Source organism: Anolis sagrei, chromosome X, assembly GCF_037176765.1.
Source record: "Anolis sagrei isolate rAnoSag1 chromosome X, rAnoSag1.mat, whole genome shotgun sequence".
Classification (NCBI taxonomy): domain Eukaryota; kingdom Metazoa; phylum Chordata; class Lepidosauria; order Squamata; family Dactyloidae; genus Anolis; species Anolis sagrei.
The window spans coordinates 58,317,184-58,338,705 of NC_090034.1; the positions used below are offsets into that span (position 1 = coordinate 58,317,184).

General features: G+C 43.3%; 1 protein-coding gene across 3 annotated transcripts; it reads right to left on the bottom strand.

Moving 5' to 3' along the window:
* Positions 1 to 233: 233 nt before the first annotated feature.
* Positions 234 to 21,163, bottom strand: LOC132780980 (calcyphosin-like protein). 3 transcript variants are annotated; one of them, XM_067473534.1, is made up of 4 exons: positions 20,919 to 21,163; positions 4,114 to 4,291; positions 2,305 to 2,514; positions 234 to 478 (listed from the first exon to the last, which is right to left on the bottom strand). In XM_067473534.1, exons 1-4 carry the CDS (start codon positions 21,095 to 21,097, stop codon positions 377 to 379), a joined length of 669 nt encoding a protein of 222 aa, XP_067329635.1. In that variant the 5' UTR covers positions 21,098 to 21,163; the 3' UTR covers positions 234 to 376. The 3 variants fall into 3 exon arrangements, with proteins under 3 accessions (XP_067329635.1, XP_060640854.2, XP_060640855.2); XM_060784871.2 differs by lacking the exon at positions 20,919 to 21,163 and adding an exon at positions 7,665 to 8,002; XM_060784872.2 differs by lacking the exons at positions 234 to 478; positions 2,305 to 2,514; positions 4,114 to 4,291 and adding an exon at positions 14,069 to 16,320 and having other exon boundaries at positions 20,919 to 21,159.
* Positions 21,164 to 21,522: the final 359 nt, after the last annotated feature.

A 21,522-nucleotide genomic window follows, 5' to 3' on the forward strand; every position in this document is an offset into this window, starting at 1 on the left:
TCCATTCCAATTAATTAATTGGATGGATGGACTAGATGCCCTCAAGGGACCCCTCTTTGGGACTCCATTCCAGGTAATGCATCTAAATTAGAAGGGTGGAACTAGATACTCTCAAGCAACCCCTCTTTGGGGCTCAGTTCAAGATTACGGACCTTAAAAGGTCATCTAGTCCACCCCAACCCCACTCAATATAGGATCACCCACTAGTTTGGACAAGAAATCAAGACAAGGACTAAAGTTTAGTGTGCTTTATTTAGGTATAATAGAAAAATGGGAGCAAGCCTGACCGTAAGCAAGTGAAAATGCAGCCCAAGAGGCAATCCATGCTAAGCTAACTTGTTCTACTTTCAGGGATGCAGCGGCCTGAGTGTCCACACTACAATTTCCAAGCCACCTTCATCATCTCCACGAAGTAGTCATCGCTGTCAATGGAGGCGCTGACGCCGCTGTAGTAGTTGAGGAACTCTTCGGCCGTGATCTGAAAGCATGGCAGGTATTACACATCTTGCTTGTCAAGGTTATGAACACACAACAGATAGATGGGGTTAATGACCTCTGATCCGGGAATTGTAGTTCACCCTTATCCAGAGAGCACTGAACCCAGCCAATGTCAGATCTGGACCAAACCTAGCACATAGACCCGACATGGAGAACTTTGAATACTGGTGGGGTTTGGAGTGATTGGCCCACGATTTTCGGAATTGCAGTTCACCCACATCTTTATATATTTTCTAATGGAAGCATTCATAAAAAAAAAAACCAGGAAATATTTATTTTTCTAATAAATATTGCTACCAATTACCAAACTGATATTACCTAACACCCCAAAACAAACTTCCCAAAACAACAATGTCTTTCTCTAGTAACATGGGCATCGCTGGGTCCCCTAGCTAGTAAATAATAAAATGTAATAATAATAATAATAATAATAATAATGCCAGATAAATGTTGTTTCTGGTTGCTAAAGTAAAAAGAGGGAAGGAAAGAAAAGGGGAAAAGTATGGGGGGAAAGGAAAGAAAGAAGGGAAGAGAAAGGAAGGGAAGAAAGGAAAGTAAGAGGGAAGGAAAGAGAAAAGGTATGAGGAAAAGAAAGGGAAGAAAGAGGAAAAGAAGAGAAAGGAAGTAAAAAAGAGACAAGGAAAGAGGAAAAGGTATGGAGAAAGGAAGAAAGGAAAAGAAGGGAAGGAAAGTAAAAAGGAAAAGGAAGGGGAAAGGTATAGGGAAAAGGAAAGGAAGTAAAAACAAAAGGAAAAGAAGGGAAGGAAAAAGAAAAGGAAAGAGAAAGAAAGATAAGGAAGGGAATGAAGAAAAAGAAGAAAAGTACAGGAAAAGGTATAGGAAAAAGAAAAGACGTAAGGAAGGGAAGAAAGGAAAAGAAGTGAAGGAAAGAAAAATGATAAGGAAAGGGTATGGGGAAAAGAAAAAAAGAGAAGAGAAGAAATGAAAGAAGGGGAAAGGAAAGGAATGAGGGAAAAGTAGGGGGAAAGGAAAGAAAGAGAAGGAGGGGAAGGAAGAAAGAGGAAGGAAAGGAAAGAGGGAAAGGTATGGGGGAGAAGGGAAGAAAAAGAAGGGAAGGAAATGGGGAGAGGTATACGGAAAAGTAAAGAAAGATAACGAAGGGAAGAAAGAGAAAAAGAAGGGGAGGAAATTAAAAAGATAAGGTATGAGGAAAAGGAAAGAAATAAGGAAGGGAGGAAAGGAAGCTGAAAAGAAGGGAAGGAAAGTAAAAAGGATAGGAAAGAGGAAAAGACAAGGGGGAGAAGAAATAAGGAAGGAAGGAAAGAAAGGAAAAGAAGGGAAGGAAAGTAAAAAGGATAGAAAAGAGAAAAAGACAAGGGGGAGAAGAAATAAGGAAGGAAGGGAAGAAAGGAAAAGAAGGGAAGGAAAAAAGAAAAGGTATGGGAAAAGGAAAGAAAGAAATAAGGAAAGGGAAAGGTATAGGAAAAAGGATGGGAAGAAAGAGAAAAAGAAGGGAAGGGAAGCAAAAAGGGATGAAAGGGGGAGAGAGATATGGGAGAAAGGAAAGAGAAGAAAAGGAACAAAGAGGAAAAGAAGGGAAGGAAAGTAAAAAGGAGTTGGAAAGGAAAGAGGAAATGGTATGTATGGGAAAAAGGTATAAAGGAAGGGAAAGAGAAAGAATGAAGGAAAGCAGGGGTATAGACGCTACCTTTTTAATATAAGAAAAGCACGGAGATTCTAAGACGCACCCCATTTTTATATGTGCGGAGAAAGGGTGTGCATTAGAATGGAAGAAATAGGGTCAGAATATGAGTGTTTTGAGTGCATGCATGGTCACCCGCCTACCTTCCCGTCCTTGTCATCAGGGGAGTCAAAGCTGTCCAGAAAGGCCCGGAAGACCTGGTCCTGGCTCCACTCCCCACTCCGGAACTTGGGGTGCTGGCGCCCGTCGTAAACACCCCGCAGGTCCTCCACCGTCACCACCCCGTCGCCTGTCCGATCCAGCTTGCGGAAGGCCGCCCCGATGGCCTCCGTCCTGGCCTTGGACATGGGGGGCTGCAGAAAGGCAAGGCGGGGCCTGAACCTTGGAGGAAGGGAACCCCAAAGGGCATCCAATCCAACCTTATGGACATTAGCAGGTTCTTTTAGAACAGGGGTCCTCAAACTTTTTAAACAGAGGGCCAGGTCACAGTCTCTCAAACTGTTGGAGGGCCGGATTATAATTTGGAAAAAAAAATATAATTTCTATGCACACTGCACATATCTTATTTATAGTGCAAAAACACTTTAAAAAATACAATAATTAAAAATGAAGAACAATTTTAATGAATATAAACTTATTAGTATTTCAGTGGGAAGTGTGGGCCTGCTCTTGACTGATGAGATAGGATTGTTGTTGTTGTTGTGTGCTTTCAAGTCGTTTCAGACTTAGGTTGACCATGAGCAAGGGCCGGGCAAATGACCTTGGAGGGCCATATCCACCCCCGGGCCTTAGTTTGAAGACCCCTGTTTTAGAAAGTAAGTCTATCGAATAGTAGAATCCTAGAGTTAGAAAAGGTCTCCAAAGCCCACGCAGGCCAGCCCGCTTCTGCCAAGCAAGAGGCCACCAATGAATTCCTCCTGACAGATGGCCGTCCAGCCTCTGTTTGAAAACCTCCAAAGGAGACTCCACCAAACTCTCAGGCAGTTTTAAGCCCTTCCTCGTGTTCTTCCCTAGCCTTGCACCCTCTGAGCCTTGGAAACTCCTTCTCTTCTGATTGAAACGAATGAACGGTGGTTCCAGATCATGCATCGGCATTGGAGGAGTGGGACTAGATGTCCTTGAGGGACCTTTTTTGGGGCTCAGTTCCAGATCATACATCTACATTACAGGGGTGGGACTAGATGCCCTTGAAGGTCCCTCTTTTGGGCTCAGATCCAGATAATGCATTGGCAGTGGAGGGGTGGATTAGATGTTCTTGAGGGACCCCTCTTTGGGGCTCAGTTGCAAATCATGCATTTACATTAGAGGGGTGGGACTAGATGCCCTCAAGGGGGGCTCTTTGAGGCTCAGTTCCAGTTCATGCATCTACATTACAGGGGTGGGGCTAGATGTCCTTGAAGGTCCCTCTTTGGTACTCAGTTCCAGATCATTCATCTGTATTAGAGAGGTGGGACTGGATGCTCTCAAGAGACTCCTACTTGGGGCTCAGTCCCGGGTAATGCAGTGACATTGGATGGGTGGACTAGATGCCCTTGAGGGACCCTCTTTGGAGCTCAATTCCAGATCATGCATCTACATTAGAGCGGTTTGACTAGATGTCCTTGAGTGACCCCTCTTTGTGGCTCAGTTCCAGATAATGCAGTGGCATTGAAGGGTTGGGACTAGATGCCCTCGAAGCACCCTCTTTGGAGCTCAGTTCCAGATAGTGGACTGGCATTGGAAGGGTGGGACTAGATGCCCTCGAGCAACCCTCTTTGGAGCTCAGTTCTAGATCAATCCTCATTCCAGGGGCCTTCAAAAGACATCTACTCCACTCCCAACCCTACTCAATATAGGCTCTCCCACTAAGGCTTTGCCATGTTCTTCCCTAGCTTTGCATCCTCTGGGTCTTCAAAGACCATTCAGTTTCGATGTAAACGAATGCACTCATGCACGGTGTTCCGCGTCCTCACCCGTAGGGCTTGCAGGAACTCCTCGAAGTCGAGGGTCCCGTTCTTGTTTTTGTCACAGAGGTGGAAAACCTCCTCGGCTTCTCCCTCGTCCAGGGCCACTCCAGCTTCGTTCAGGCCTTTCCGGAATTCCTCCAAGTCCAGCGAACGACTCCCGTTGTCGTCCAGGATGCGGAAAAACCTGCAGAGGCCGAGAGAGGTGAACAAAGTTATCATTATTGCAACTATTCTTTACCTCTATTACTCTTTACATGTATTAAACCAGTGTTTCTCAACCTGGGGGTCGGGACCCCTGGGGGGGTGGTCACGAGGGGATATCAGAGGGGTCGCCAAAGACAATTAGAAAACACAGTATTTTCTGTTGGTCGTGGGGGTTCCGTTTGGGAAGTTTGGCCCAATTCTATCGTTGGTGGGGTTCAGAATGCTCTTTGATTATAGGTGAACTATACATCCCAGCAACTACAACTCCCCAATGTCAAGGTCTATTTTCCCCAAACCCCACCAGTATCCACATTTGGGCATATTGAGTACTCGTGCCAAGTTTGGTCCTGATCCATCCTTGTTTGAGTCCACAGTGCTCTCTGGATGTAGTTGAACTACAACTCCAAAACCCAAGGTCAGTGCCCACCAAACCCTTCTAGTATTTTCTGTTGGTCATGGGAGCTCTGTGTCCCAAGTTGGTTTCAATTCCATCATTGGCAGAGTTCAGAATGCTCTTTGATATTGTAGGTGAACTATAAATCCCAGTAATTACAACTCCCAAATGACAAAATCAGTCCTCCCCTCAACCCCACCAGTATTCAAATTTGGGCGTATTGAGTATTTGTGCCGAATGAATGAAAATACATCCTGCATATCGAATATTTACAAGGTGATTTATAACAGAAGCAAAATTACAGTTGTGAAGTAGCAATGAAAATATTGTTAAGGTTGGGCGTCACCACAACATGAGGAACTGTATTAAGGGGTCACGACATTAGGAAGGTTGAGAACCGCTGCATTAAATTGAATTTCTGGAATTGAGTTTTTGCACTTAGTAATTTTTCTTGTATTTCTTTTTCTTTTCCTTCAATTTTTGTTATTTTTCTCCCCTGACTCTCTTGTCTGTCTTTAAATTCTGAGATGGATGAGGAGATTTTTCTTCTTCCTTACTTCTGTTTGACTCGCTCCAATCCTTTCTTCCAACCTTCCATTTTTTTCATTCATTTTAATGATTTCTACTGTTAGAATCTTTAGTTGATCTAGCATTGTTTTGTAAATATCTCTAGTCTCATCCATGTGGGGTTTGGACTGCTCTGAGCGAGTCACCATCTTTGACATTGCCCTACTGTAGTTACAAATATGCAGTTTGTGTTTTTATTTTAGAGACGAGGAGAAACTGGATTTATTTATGTATTTATTTATTTATTTGTCGTGTCAGAGCAACCAGTCCATTATATTACATTTCTAACAGAACAAAGCAAACAAACAGACAAATACAAAACTTGTGAGTTTGGTAGTTGGTTAAATGTCCTTTGACCAGTATCTGGCCACTTGGAGTGCTTCTGGTGTTGCTGCAAGGAGGTCCTCCCTTGTGCATGTAGCAGGGCTCAGGTTGCATTGCAGCAGGTGGTCAGTGGTTTGCTCTTCTCCGCACTCGCATGTCGAGGATTCCACTTTGTAGCCCCATTTCTGAAGGTTGGCTCTGCATCTTGTGGTGCCAGAGCGCAGTCTGTTCAGCGTCTTCCAAGTTGCCCAGTCTTCTGTGTGCCCAGGGGGGAGTCTCTCATTTGGTATCAGCCATTGGTTGAGGTGCTGGGTTTGAGCCTGCCACATTTGGACTCTCACTTGCTGAGGTGTTCCAGCGAGTGTCTCTGTAGATCTTAGAAAACTATTTCTAGATTTAAGTCATTGACGTGCTGGCTGATACCCAAACAGGGGATGAGCTGGAGATGTCTCTGCCTTGGTCCTTTCACTATTGGCTGCTACTTCCCGGCGGATGTCAGTTGGTGCAATACCGGCTAAGCAGTGTGATTTCTCCAGTGGTGTAGGGCGCAGACACCCCATGATAATGCGGCATGTCTCATTAAGAGCCACATCCACTGTTTTAGTGTGGTGAGATGTGTTCCACACTGGGCATGCATACTCAGCAGCAGAGTAGCACAGCGCAAGGGCAGATGTCTTCACTGTATCTGGTTGTGATCCCTAGGTTGTGCCAGTCAGCTTTCGTATGATATTGTTTCTGGCACCCACTTTTTGCTTGATGTTCAGACAGTGCTTCTTGTAGGTAAGAGCACAGTCCAGAGTGACTCCCAGGTATTTGGGTGCGCTGCAATGCTCCAGTGGGATTCCTTCCCAGGTGATCTTCAGAGCTCGGGATGCTTCTCTGTTCTTGAGATGATTGGCACATGTCTGTTTTTTAGGTGGGTTAGGGATCAGCTGGTTTTCCCTGTAATAGGCAGTAAGAGCACCTAGAGCTTCGGAGAGCTTCTGTTCTACCGTCTCAAAGCTCCCTGCTTGAGCAGTAATGGCACATTAATGGCGGACATGAGAGAAGCCTCCTTGCAGGATTGCAAGACATCCGGGCGTCCCCTGGGCAACATCTTCGTAGACGGCTGATACTCTCGCCACAGAAGTGACCAGCATGCAAGCAAGCGAGAAACTGGATAATCTGTACCTTTGAGACTGTTAATTCTGAAGAATATACCAGTGACACCAGTGGAGGGGGCTGATGTGATTGACAACAGCAACTGTGTGCTGTATTTTTTCCTTGTCAGCCTATCACATGGCTTTCTGCAAAACTGGTCTCCTCCTTTGATTTGTAAAAATGTTTTAAAATTCCTTTAAAAATCAGTGGATAACCAAAATGTTCGGAAACATGGCAGGCTTAAAGTCGTTAAGGTTGCCTACAAGTGTGCTGAGTTTCATCCTAATAGCCATAAAAATGAAGGAGAACAGAGCCTTGAACCCAATAGAGGGGGCTAAAGTGATTGATCACAGCAGCTGCATGCTGTTTTGTTTTTTCCTTGTCAGCCAATCAGGTGGCTTTCTGCAAAGCTGGTCTCCTCCTTTGATTTGTAAACACTTTTTTAAAAATCCTAAAAAATCAGTGGATGACCAAAACATTCTGAAACTCCTAATTCCTAAGAGGAGCGTCTTAAAGAACTGTGTCTGTTTAGCCTGCAGAAAAGAAGGTTGAGAGGAGACATGATAGCTGTGTACCAATATGTGAAAGGATGTCCTAAGGAAGAGGGAACAAGCTTGTTTTCTGAAGTTCGGACTCAAATGAGCCATGCGTTCAAATGACATGAAAAGAGATTCCAGTGAACTTCCTAACTGTAAGAAGAGCCGTTCAACAGTGGAACTCTTTGCCTCTTAGTGTGGTGGAAGCTCCTTCCTTGGAAGCTTTTAAACAAAGGGTTGGTGGCCATCTGTCGGGGGTGCTTTGATTGTGCTTTTCCTGCATGACAGCGGGTTGGACTAGATGGCCCATGTGGTTTCTTCCAACTCTATTATTCTATAATTCTATGAATTAAGCCCCCTAAATTTCCCTTCACTCCCCCAAAAAAACTTACCTGGCCAGGCCTTTGATACCTGAGGCACCTCTTTGTAAGCATTTGCCCCTCAGCTTTGCCATGGCTTCCATTGTGGCACTCCGTTTGACCTTTTCTTCCTATTCGATTCGTAAGCACAGACCTCCGTAATCGAGCTTTCGATCTCTCGTCTGTCCTTTTTCGTGCTTACCTGATTTTTCCGCTTGGCGTTGTTTTGTTTGTTTACTTGTCGTCTCCATGGCGATCCTCCTCAACGGAAAAGAGGCTCGTTTGCAAAGTGCCTCCAATAATCCCCAGGCAGGATTTAATGAATCCCAGAGTTCAGATATAATGCCCTGTTTATCAAAACAGTCCGGGGTGAAAAGAGCACAGAAAATGGGAACAAATACTTAGCAGATTATACACTGCAGGATTATATTGTGACTTAATTGGTTTTGAACTATGTAGCATTTTAATGGTTTTGGTAGTATTTTAAGGGTGTATTTCACATTGTATTTATTAAGATATTATTCATATACTAGCGGTCCCCTGCCATGCGTTGCTGTGGCCCAGTCTGGTGATCTGGAAAATAAAGTAATGAGAAAAGTGTTGATTTCTAATACATGTAATGTTTTTCTGCTTGTGAGTAAACAATATTTCTTGCTGTTTCTTTGCCAGTGTTGATGTGGAGAGTGTCTGGTTTGCCTACTCTGGAACATGCAACATATCATTTCCCTTCTTTAGGGGTCCCTTTCAAATGTTTGATACTGCATCTGTCGTATACATATATGTGTGTGTGTGAATGGCTGGATGGCCCTTTGTCAGGAGGGCTTTTATTATGTTTTCTTGCCCTGGTAAAGGGAGTTGGACTGGATGGCCTTAAGGCAGCATTTCTCAACCTGGGAAGTCAAGACCCCGGGGGACAGTCACCAGGGGGTGTCAGAAAGGTCACCAAAGACCACCAGAAAACACAGAATTTTCTGTTGGTCATTGGGGTTTCTGATTGGGATGTTTGGCCCAATTCCATCGTTGGTGGGGTTCAGAATGCTCCTTGATTGTAGGTTAACTATAAATCCCAGTAACCACAACTCCCAAAGGTCTATTTCCCCCAAACTCCATCTGTGTTTATATTTGGGCATATTGAGTATTCGTGCCAAGTTTGGTTCAGATCCATCATTGTTTGAGTCCACAGTGCTCTCTGGATGTAGATGAACTACAACTCCCAAACTCAAGGTCAATACCCACCAAACCCTTGTAGTGTTTTCTTTTGGTCATGGGAGTTCTGTGTGCCAAGTTTGGTTCAATTCCATCATTGGTGGAGTTCAGAATGCTCTTTGATTGTAGGTGAACTATAAATCCCAGCAACTACAACTCCCAAATGACAAAATCATATTTTTTTTGAGTGATGGTCACTCCTTGTGTAGTGAGAGGTTTGTTGCCAAATTTGGTGTGATTTCGTTCATTGGTTCTTTTGTTTTTAAGGTACTCATTACGCACAGAACATATTTATATATATAGATTGTATATTAATATAATAACTTCCCTTGTTTTACATCAGAGGGGGCGTGAATCATTGTCATAGAAACACTGAGTTAAAAAGCCATGGCTTTTGGGGAAAATAATAACCTGATCAATTTTCTTTGATTGAATATCTCATTAAGCATAACTGATAATATTTTGAGAGCTAAAAGAAGGATATTTCAAGGTTTACCCATTTATGCATACTATTTACTGCGCCCATACCTTGGGAAGTCTGACTTGACCATTGTGGTCCATGCTCTGGTTACATCTCGTATAGATTACTGCTACATGCTCTACGTGGGGTTGCATTTGAAGACTGTTTGGAAGCTCCAACTGGTCCAGCGAGCGGCAGCCAAGTTGCTCACTGGAGCGGCACTCAGGAAACATACAACTCCGCTGTTGCGTCAACTCTACTGGCTGCCAGTCTGCTACTGAGCACAATTTGAAGTGCTGGCTTTAGCCTATAAAGCCTTAAACGGTTCTGGCCTAGGCTACCTGTCCGAAAGTATTTTCCCCTATGAACCAGCTTGGAGACTAAGATAATCTGAAGAGGCCCTACTCTTGGTCCCACCTGCCTCACAAGTACGGCTGGCAGGGACAAGAGACAGGGCCTTCTCAGTGGTGGCCCCTCGGTTGAGGAACTCCCTCCCTAGCGACATCAGATCAGCCCCCTCCCTACTAGCCTTGAGGAAGAGAGTCAAAACCTGGCTCTTGGAGCAGGCTTTTGAAAATTAGGGCAATGCAGTATGCCGAATATAGAATTATGTGCAATTTGACTTTGGAATGGCCTTAGACCTTGAACTCTGGATGGTGTAGTTTAACTTTGAATTTACTTTAACCATTTTATTTATTTCGAACATTTTTACCCCGCCCTTCCCAACCCTTAGGGGGACTCAGGGCGGCTTCCAATTGGCAATAATTCAATGCCGCATCATAAAATGCAAAATAGCAAATATAACAATTACAAACATAAACATTAATAAATAAAAACTAAAACAGTATACTTACGATCTATTTAGCTATTGCCAGTCTGGTGGCTATTTAGCTAGTCATATACTAATGATTACTCCATTTAACCTATTCAAATCCTCTTCTAAGCCATAGTCAAACATTATCAATTGTCCTTTAACCTGATTGCCCGAAGACCTGGTCCCACAACCACGTTTTAACCTTTTTCCTAAAGGTGAGGAGGGATTAGGTAAAGGTAAAGGTAGTCCCCTGACATTAAGTCCAGTCATGTCTGACTCTGGGGTGTGGTGCTCATCTCCATTTCTAAGCCGAAGAGCCAGCGTTGTCCGTAGACACCTCCAAGGTCATGTGGCCGGCATGACTGCATGGAGCGCATGGAGGAGGGATTACGATGACCTAATTTCCCCGGGAAGCGAATTCCACATTCAATTATGTTGTAATTTAAAACTATTTTAAGGTGAATTTGTTGTTTTGAGGCACTGTGTATGTGCCATTGTAATCCGCCTTGAGTCCCCCTGCTGGGCTAGAGAAAGGCGGAGTATAAATATGGCAAATAAACAAACAAACAAATAAATAAAAGATGGCACTCTGAAAAAGGGATCACAAGACCGAGGGCCTGATTCTGGCAGCCCAAGAACAAGCCATTTGAACCAATGCCATCAAAGCCAGAATTGAAAAGTCGTCGACAGATTCCCAAGTGTAGACTCTGCAAGGAAGCAGATGAAACAATAGATCACATCCTCAGCTGCTGCAAGAAGATCACGCAGACACACTACAAGCAGAGGCATAACACCATTGCTCAGATGATTCACTATCTGTCAGATAAGCGAGACTCTACTATATCTGTGTGTGTGTGTATATATCAATGAAAAAAATGTTTCAATACTCATTACTAAATTACGAGGGTGGCAGCGAATCATTTCTAAAGTGTTTCTAAAATATCTTTAGGGGTCTGTATCGTAACTATAACGAATTTTTCACTACTTTTTTGGATAATTTCATAAGGGAGGGGAAGATTCCGGGGCTCGTTTCTCCTCCATTTTTAGAACTATCTGGATGAAACTTGCTACCATGGTAGACCACATTGGCCAATGCTAACCCTCAAAGTTTCTGAACGTTTCACCCATCCACCGATTTTTGGTAATTTTTAAAAAAAAATATAAACAGCATTTTAAAAAACAACAAGAGCTAGCTCCTTGAATTTCTATTTTCAATGATACAACATAACCAGGGCATACTGATTTTTAGGGAATTTTCACCAACGTAAACTTAACAGTGCTATTTCACTAGAAGACCCAATAGGTCATCCAGTCAAATATTCTTTATTCTGCAAAACAGGAAAAGCAAGTCAAAGCACCCCTAACAGATGCCCATCCAGCCTTTGAGATAATAATAGCAAACATATTAGGTAAAGGTTCTTGTGGGTTTTTTCGGGCTATAGAGCCATGTTCTAGAGGCATTTCTCCTGACGTTTCGCCTGCATCTATGGCAAGCATCCTCAGAGGTAAGGACCCCTGTGGCGGAGAATTCAAAAGGCCCTGCCCTGAACTACATTTCCCAGAATTCTGCTCACTTCAAGATTGAGACCTCTGAGGATGCTTGCCATAGATGCAGGCGAAACGTCAGGAGAAATGCCTCTAGAACATGGCTCTATAGCCCGAAAAAAACCCACAAGAACCTAGTGATTCCAGCCATGAAAGCCTTCGACAATATATTAGGTAAACTTTGCAGTTACTGCCTCTCGGCTTTGCCTATCTCACAGGATTGATTCAACTCCCAACAATCCCTTTTTATCTTGAAATGTCTTTAGAGAAAAACACCAAAACTTTCAGGGAGGAATTCTGAGAAATGTAGTTTGGGAAGGCGAGGAACCCTGTGGCAGAGAATTCAAAAGGCCCTGCCCTGAACTACAGAATTCTGCTCACTTCAAGATTGAGACGGAGACCTGAAGCCACTTATGAGACTTAAGTAACTCTTCTGAGAGATATAGGTCAGTGTTTTGAATCTCAATTTTTTGGCATGGGCACCCCCAACGTTTCGAAATATCACTTCGTAAGTATGAATCTTACAAAGTACACCCAACGTACAAATCACAATGTTTTACACAGCCCTAATATGTGTGTGTGTGTGTGTGTATAGGGGCAAAGAGCCCCACCATAGTCAATAGGGAAAAGAATACGGTGTTGATGTATTGGGTCTCGGCCTCTTGTATGCCGCACCGAGTCCTTCAGGAGATGGTAGCGAGTTATAAATAAAAGATTATTATTATTATTACTACTACTACTACTACTACTACTACTACTACGGCTGGAAGAGAGACCACCTGGCATATTTCATTGCCATTGTTTGTTCCCTTTATTTTCTATGGCCAGTAGGTGTTCCCAAACCAAATGGAAGGAAAACATATTACAATTCAACTCAAAGGAAGGAAATCGGCCTGGATGACATAGAAACGTTGCAACATTTGGGTGCAGGACCTGTATTTGAAAGTCTGTGTTATGAGGGTTTACAAAAGACAACCTATGAGATATTTTTTTTGAAAAATCAATTTATAAACAGGATAATTCAAAGGGCTGTTTTCCTCGTCTTCCCCGGAAACAGACATTTTATTTATTTCCCTAAAAAGGATGTCAGCGTGACTTTCGACTTCCTTGAAACCACTCCTCAAAATTGGAAAAGTCATTTGGCTCTCACCCCAAAATCAATAATTATAATAATAATGACAAACACATCAAGCCTGGCAGAAAGACCCAGGTTGCGCTTTAAAACAAAGGCAGGCTTCCCAAATTGTGGCTGTCCACTGCTGGTGTCAACGAGAATGAAGAGTCCAAAGGAGTGTCCCATTTGCGACTTTTTCCCGCAGTTCTGAAAGAACTACAGCTCCCATCATCCAACCCTTCTGACTGGGGAATTCTGGGAGCCGTTGTCCAAGCAAAAGCCCTGATACAACGAGGTAGTAGTCACTTTCTTGGAAATGCACCCGTATATATGGCCAATAAGCCTCGAGGGGGGGGGGGGGGTTGTGACCGTTCAGAATGGCAAAGGAACATCGAGGGAAAGAAACAAACCTATCCCCCACCCCAAATGAGAGGCAATGCTGCAACAAAGCAGTCTGGGATTTGATGCTCCCAGTGTTATTCCCTAAATAATGTTCTAGCAGCATTTCCTCCTGCATCTGTGACTGGCATCTTCAGGGGACCCGACGGGATCCCATTCGTCGACTTTAAATGCAAGACACTCTCGGCACCAGGAATAAAAGGCTAAAATCTATATGGCAACAACAAATAACAAATAAGTAACTGGATTTGTGAACAAAAATAATATGACTATATAAATGCATTTTGCATTCTAAAACTCAAAAGACTGGAGATAATTGATGTGTACACATATATGAATATATATAGAGAGAATCTACGTAGATGATAGACTAGTATAAGTATTTACGTATGTATTGCTAACGTATTAACAAAAGAAATTGACTCTGAAATATGTATGTGCGCATTATATATACATATATATATATATATATATATATATATATATATATGAAGACATCATAAATGAAATGTATAAAATTTCAATGATGTGGATATTATATATATATACACACAGAGAGAATCTGCATTATATGTAATATAATAAATATGTATTACTAACGTATTAACGTATTAACAAAAGACTCTGATATGTATGTATACATGTGTGTGTGTGTGTGTGTGTGTATACACACACACACATAGAATCTGCACAGAAGATAGACTGATATAGTAAGTATTCACATATACATTACTTTTTAAAAGTTTGGCGCATACTCTGTTTAGGAATCTTAACTGATTTTTGTTTGGAGCGTAAACACTTACAATGGAAATATCATTGATATTTCGTTTCCCCCTTATCATTATGGATTAACTTCCTTGTCCGATATCTTTTTCTCTAACTCAAATCATTTTGTATCCTTTATTATAATTGCCACTCTTCTTGATTTATTTCTTCCTCTCGATTCATATTGAGAATTCCAACTTTTTAGGTTCAACAATTTCATCTTATCCTTTTTTTAAGTGGGTCTCCTGAATTAAAACGATATCGGCATGCTGTTCTAGTAACAGTCTACAGAGTTTATGCCTTTTAACCAGAGATCATCTACATATGCATTACTAACATTCTAACAAAAGAAACTTTGAGATGTGTGTTTGTGTATCAGAATCTGCATAGAAGATAGACTAATATAATATGTATTTACATATGTATTATTAATGTATTAACAAAAGAAACTGACTCTGGGATATGTAAACGGGTAGATATTATTAAAATGAAAGGGAAAACAGAGTATGTATAAGTAAAGTGATGAAATAATTAGAAGGAACGCTTATTATACAGGCTTGGAGGAGAAAATAGGAAAAAAAGATGGGACAAGAAGACAGAAAGATTGACACCCGATGATAAGAATCCACTTGCTTTTGGAATAGAAGATATTGTAGATGGAATTCCTTTATATGTTAGAGAATATGTATTATAATACCATCCTTCTTCACACTCCCGTTGATACAATAGACTCCTGTGTAGATTTAATTTAGTAACAAAACTCCAACATATCATATTTTTTGCAAGATGGGGAGAACAGATCAACGGATCCTCTCAATTTGAACACTCATCTCCCACCAAACCTGGGGGACAGAGAGACCCAAGAAACGGAGGGAAAGCAAAAGATCCTCCGAAGATGCCAGTAAACACAAATGCAGGCAAAACAGAGGAAATCGGAGACATTGCTAGCGCACATTGGTTGTAGAGCCTGGTAAACCACACCAGAACACCAACTGACCTATTCCAAATTTGTCCCTGACATTTGCACTAAATTTATGCTCATTCTGCCGCTTTGAGGAAAGATCAAGTCCAACATATTGTGGAATAGGCTGCTTTTCCAAAGGGATTTGGAGGGAGAAGGAATCTGGCAATAGGGGCTTCTGGGAATTAAGAGGCCCAAACAGCTGGAGGGCCGCAGATTCAAGATGTATGTACAGGCTGCCTCCGAGTTACAAACATTTCCGTTAAGAACAATGGAGTGGACACCAAAAAGTCAAAGAAATCTACCTCTAGGAAGGGAAATCCTCTCCTGGAAGAGTTATTATCAGGGAGAAAAGTGGGTCCCCAATGAAAGTTTAGCACCAATCCTTGTTTGCACAACGGAAGCTGACAACGGACATGAGAGAAGCCTCCCACAAGGATGATAAAAACATCAAATCATCCGGGCGTCCCCTGGGCAACGTCCTTGCAGACAGCCAATTCTCTCACACCAGAAGTGACTTGCAGTTTCTCAAGTCGCTCCTGACACAACAACAAAACAAAACAACAGAAGCTCCCATTAACCTTATGAAGATTAAACATATCTGCCTCCTCCACAAGGATTGTTGCCCCTTTCTGTAATGCCAGTCCTGACAGACAACACAAACCCTTCCCTATGCTGTCTGTCCAAAGCTTATCTATCTATATATCTCAACAACAAAACAAACCCCACAGTGGTGTTTACCCCTACGGTCTCCAAAGCATGTGTGTGTGTATATATATATATGTGTGTGTGTGTGTGTGTGTGTGTATGGCTGGAGTTATACTTAAGCAATGTCCCTCTTCCGACTTACATACGAATTCAACTGAAGAACAAACCTACAAAATCTCCCTTGTCTGTAATGGGATTTCCGCTCCCTTCAAATCCCTTTTCCCCAGATGGGAGAGCAACCCCTTCCTAATATATCCACATTCCCTGTAATAGATAATACCAGGACTTGTCCTAGAAAAGTGGGGTGTGGGGCTGATGGAATGCAGGGAATATATAAAGATATCCAGAGAAGCATTTCACACGGTTGTGCCAAACAAAGTCTGGTCAGAATCCCTGTTGTCATCGTCGTTGTCCACCGTGGAGAGAGAAAAGTCTTTCCCGCCATCGGAATCGAGGTCCGGGACGCAGTTCAAATCCAGGGCGGCGGGGAGGGGGTCGGGGGAGGTGCGACCACTGTGGACGGGACTGAGGCGTTCCCCTTCAGCCATGTAGGCCAGGAGGTTGTCCAGCACTGGGCGGCTGCGGCAGATCTTGCTCAGCAAGCGGCTGCGGTGGCGGAGCTGGGCCACAAGCAGGTCCTTCTCCTGGAGGAGGCCCCACAGCCGCTGGGACTCTCCTTCCGAGACACGCAGCCTCTCCTCCAGGGCCGAGATTTCGCTAGAAGGAAGGGAGAAGAGCGTCAAAGCAGCCAGGCAAGGAAGCAAATATATATAGGGACCCCATCATGCCCATGTATTAGTGAAAGGATGGCTTAAATGGTCAGATAGATAGGCTGGTGGATAAAGGAGTAGACAATAGAGGAAAACACAGGTGAAAGAGAGAGAGAAATATATTGGTGGATGAATAGGTATATAGAGAAAGATACAATTGAGACAGAGAAGAGGGATGGATGGATGGATGGAGAAAAACACTGGTGAAGAGGTAGAGATAGATGTATTGGTGGATGGATGGATGGGGAAATGCTAGATAGCTATTCCATCTGAGGCACAGGCGACGGGATTGAGAAGAGGGATGGATTGGAGAACAACACTGGTGAAGAGAGATGGATTGGTGGATGGATGGGGAAATGATAGCATGATAGACAGACACAAGTGAAGAGATAGATACACAGAGAAATGTGTTGGTGAATGGATGGATGAATGATCAGATAGATGGGTTGGACAAATAGGTAGAGGACAGAGGAAGACACAGGTGAAGTGATAGAAAGGTAGAGAAAGAAAAATGTATTGGTGAATAGATGTGTAAACAGATGGATGGAGAGGTGGAAAGACAGAGACAGATAAAGACATAGGTGAAAGATAGACAAAAGAAATGGATGGATAGGTAAATAGAGACAGGCGAAGAGATAGAGAAATGTATTGGTGAATGGATGGATGGGGAGATAAAGACAGGTGAATAGATAGAGAAGAGGAATGGATGGATGGATAAAGATACAGGTGAAGAGATAAGAGATACTGGTGGATGGATGGATACATGGATGGGGAGGGAGAGAGAAAGATAGGTGATTAGATAAAGAGAAATGTATTGGTGGATAGATGGACAGGGACATTTGGACATGATACACCTAACAACCCAATGTATGTTCTTCACTAAAAAAAATATGAGAAGAGAAATGTATTGGTGACTGGATGGATGGGGAGATAGATAAAGACAGGCAAATAGAGAAGAGAAATGGATGGATGGATAGATAAAAACACAGGTGAATAAAGAAATCTATATAAATAAAAATGTAATATTCATTTGTGGTATTTACAGAACTCAAAAACCCCTGGATGAATTGGCACAAAATTTGGACATGATACACCTAACAACCCAATGTATGTTCTTCACTAAAAAAAATATGATTTTGTCATTTGGGAGTTGTAGTGGCTGGGATTTAGAGTTCACCTACAATCAAGGAGCATTCTGAACCCCACCAACGATGGAATTGAACCAAACTTGGCACACAGTTCTCCCATGACCAACAGAAAATACTGGAAGGGTTTGGTGGGCAGTGTCCTTTGGTTTTGGAATTGTAGTCCACCTAGATCCAGAGAGCATTGTGGATGGATCTGGACCAAACTCTACACTAATACTCAATATGCCCAAATGTGAACACTGGTGGAGTTAGGGGAAAATAGAATCTTGACATTTGGGAGTTGTAGTTCCTGGGATTTATACTTCACCTACAATCAAAAAGCATTCTGAACCCCACCAATGTTAGAATTGGGCCAAAGCTCCCACACAGAACCCCCATGAGGGCCACGGCAACGCGTGGCAGGGGACGGCTAGTACATAATAATAATAATAATAATAATAATAATAATAATATTTATTTATACCCTGCCACCATCTCCCCAGTGGGGACTCAGAGCGGCTTACATGGTGCCAAACTCGGACAACATGTTACAGCAAAATAAAACCAAAACATATACAATATACAATATATTATATTAGCATAGCACACTATCAGTATTATATATTGTACTATACCCTTATATTGCAATATTATTAGTAATATTACATATAATATAAAATATATAATTATAACATTGTATTATTACTAATAGTAATATATTGTATTATATTATATTATTAGAATAGCATAATCATAATATTGCATTATTATTATTAATAGTATTGTATTATATATTATTAGCATAGCACATCAGTTATATATTACTAAATTGTACTATACCCTTATATTGTAATATTATTAGTAATATTACATATAATATAAAATATATAATTGTAACATTGTATTATTATTAATAGTATATTGTATTATATTATATTATTAGCATAGCACCGGGATTGTGGCGCAGCAGGCTGAGTTTCAGCTGCATTAAGATCACTTTGACCCAAAAGGTCATGAGTTTGAAGCCAGCCCGGGTTATAGTGGGTTTTCAACCAATTGTGTGTAGCCTGTTGTCGACCTTTGCAACCCAAAAGACAGTAGCATCTGTCAAATATGAAAATAAGGTACCACCTTAAAGTGTGGGGAGGCTAAATTAACTGATCAAGGTGAAAGAAGAAAGCGCAAAAGCTGGGTTGCAGCTAAACATCAAAAACACCAAGTTTATGGCAACAAGAATGATTGACAACTGGGAAATAGAGGGAGAAAATGTGGAGGCCGTGACAGACTTTGTACTTCTAGGTGCAAAGATTACTGCAGATGCAGACTGTGGCCAGGAAATCAGAAGACGCTTACTTCTTGGGAGGAGAGCAATGTCCAGTCTCAATAAAATAGTGAAGAGTAGAGACATCACACTGGCAACAAAGATCCGCCTAGTCAAAGCCATGGTCTTCCCTGTAGTAACCTACGGATGTGAGAGCTGGACCTTAGGGAAGGCTGAGCGAAGGAAGATCGATGCTTTTGAGCTGTGGTGTTGGAGGAAAGTGCTGAGAGTGCCTTGGACTGCGAGAAGATCCAACCAGTCCATCCTCCAGGAAATAAAGCCCGGCTGCTCATTGGAGGGAAGGATACTAGAGACAAAGTTGAAGTACTTTGGCCACATCATGAGGAGACAGCAAAGCCTAGAGAAGACAATGATGCTGGGGAAAGTGGAAGGCAAAAGGAAGAGGGGCCGACCAAGGGCAAGATGGATGGATGGCATCCTTGAAGTGACTGGACTGACCTTGAAGGAGCTGGGGGTGGTGACGGCCGACAGGGAGCTCTGGCGTGGGCTGGTCCATGAGGTCATGAAGAGTCGGAGACGACTGAACGAATAAACAACAACATGAGGCCATAAAGAAGACTCCAGCAAAGCATTCCAGCGGGGAAGCATGCGGGGAATGCGGAAGTGCTTCATCAGCGTCACAGATGGACGATGAAAGCGACAGCTCCCCTGGCGGCCAGAAAAAGTTAAATAGCTTCTGTCTATGTCTGTATGTCAAAATTGGCATTGAATGTTTGCCATATATGCGTACACTGTAATCCGCCCTGAGTCCCCTGCGGGGTGAGAAGGGCGGAATATAAAAGCTGTAAATACATAAATAAATAAATAAATAAATAAGCAACATCATCAAAATTACATAGAAAAAAAAGATATGAATACTGTAACAAAATAACATTACAATAACACAATCGTGGTAACAGTGGGCGGGCCACATGTACAGGATAATATGTTAAAAAACTCAAATGAGATAAAAATAGCAAGTTATTTGCAGGGAGCTCATAAAAACACAGGGTTGTGAAACTAAACTTCCCATTTGGGGGGCGTGTACTCCAGTGACAGAAGTGTTGAGGGGAGCAATAGTGTTGTGCACCTACTCGCCAAAGGCACAGTGGAAGAGCCAGGTTTTAAGGTTCTTTTTAAACGTTTCTAGTGTAGAGGCTTTCCTGATCTCTCCAGGTAATGATAGATAGATGTTGTTGTTGTTCATTCGTTCAGTCGTCTCCGACTCTTCGTGACCTCATGGACCAGCCCACGCCAGAGCTCCCTGTCGGCCGTCACCACCCCCAGCTCCTTCAAGGTCAGTCCAGTCACTTCAAGGATGCCATCCATCCATCTTGCCCTTGGTCGGCCCCTCTTCCTTTTGCCTCCCACTTTCCCCAGCATAATTGTCTTCTCTAGACTTTGCTGTCTCCTCATGATGTGGCCAAAGTACTTCAACTTTGTCTCTAGTATCCTTCCCTCCAGTGAGCAGTCGGGCTTTATTTCCTGGAGGATGGACTGGTTGGATCTTCTCGCAGTCCAAGGCACTCTCAGCACTTTCTTCCAGCACCACAGCTCAAAAGCATCGATCTTCCTTCGCTCAGCCTTCCCTAAGGTCCAGCTCTCACATCCGTAGGTGACTACAGGGAATACCATGGCTTTGACTAGGCGGATCTTTGTTGCCAGTCTGATGTCTCTACTCTTTACTATTTTGTCGAGATTGGACATTGCTCTCCTCCCAAGAAGGAAGCGTCTTCTGATTTCCTGGCCACAGTCTGCACCTGCAGTCATCTTTGCGCCTAGAAATACAAAGTCTGTCACGGCCTCTACGTTTTCTCCCTCTATTTCCCAGTTGTCAATCATTCTTGTTGCCATAATCTTGGTTTTCTAGATAGATATATAGATAGATAGATAAGAGAAATGCAATGGTGGATGAATGGAGAGGTAGGTAGATGGATAGAGAAGAGAACTGCATTTGTGAATGGATGGAGAGAGAGAGAGAGAGGAGAAAAGTATTGATAGAGAAAGAGATCCAGATGAATAGAGATAGAGAAGAGAAATGGATGACTGGATAGAGAAAGGTGAAGGGAGGGAGAGAGGGCGGGGCGCGTGGGGCACCTGTCCTTCCCTTGGCGGAGCTCGCTGAGGGCGCGGCGCAGCTGGCCGTCCTTCCGGATGAGGCTCTGGGCCTGTTCCCGCACGGTCTCCTCGGCCACCGCCAGCCGCCGCTCCAGCTCCGCCACCCGCCCGTGCAGCGCCGCCAAGTGCGCGTTCGCCTCCCGGATCGCCGAGGACATGGCAGGCAGTAGCGACGGCGCAGACCGCGGCCTACTGCGCCACGCCCTTCCCGCCCACCCAATCCGCTGCCAGGGACGCGCCCAGGAGCGGGGCCTCCTGAGTCTGCCCAATGACAACACGCCCTAGCCGTGCCAGCATAGCCAATCGGAGTCGTAGCTTGCACAAGCCCCGCCTATAGCTTCCCTCTCCTCCAATGGGAAGGGCGGAGAGGAACACCAACTCATCAATGTTGCCATCCTAGCCGCGCCCCATCATCCACGATAGCATTCTAAGCCCCGCCTACGGGTTCCCCTCTTCCAATGAGAAGGGCGGAAAGTTGCCTCCATTCATCGAAGCCACCAATGGGAAACCGTCATAGCCACGCCCCGTCATCCAGGATAGCGTTTCGAGGAGACTGTCTAGTTTAAGCCTCGCCCACAGCTTC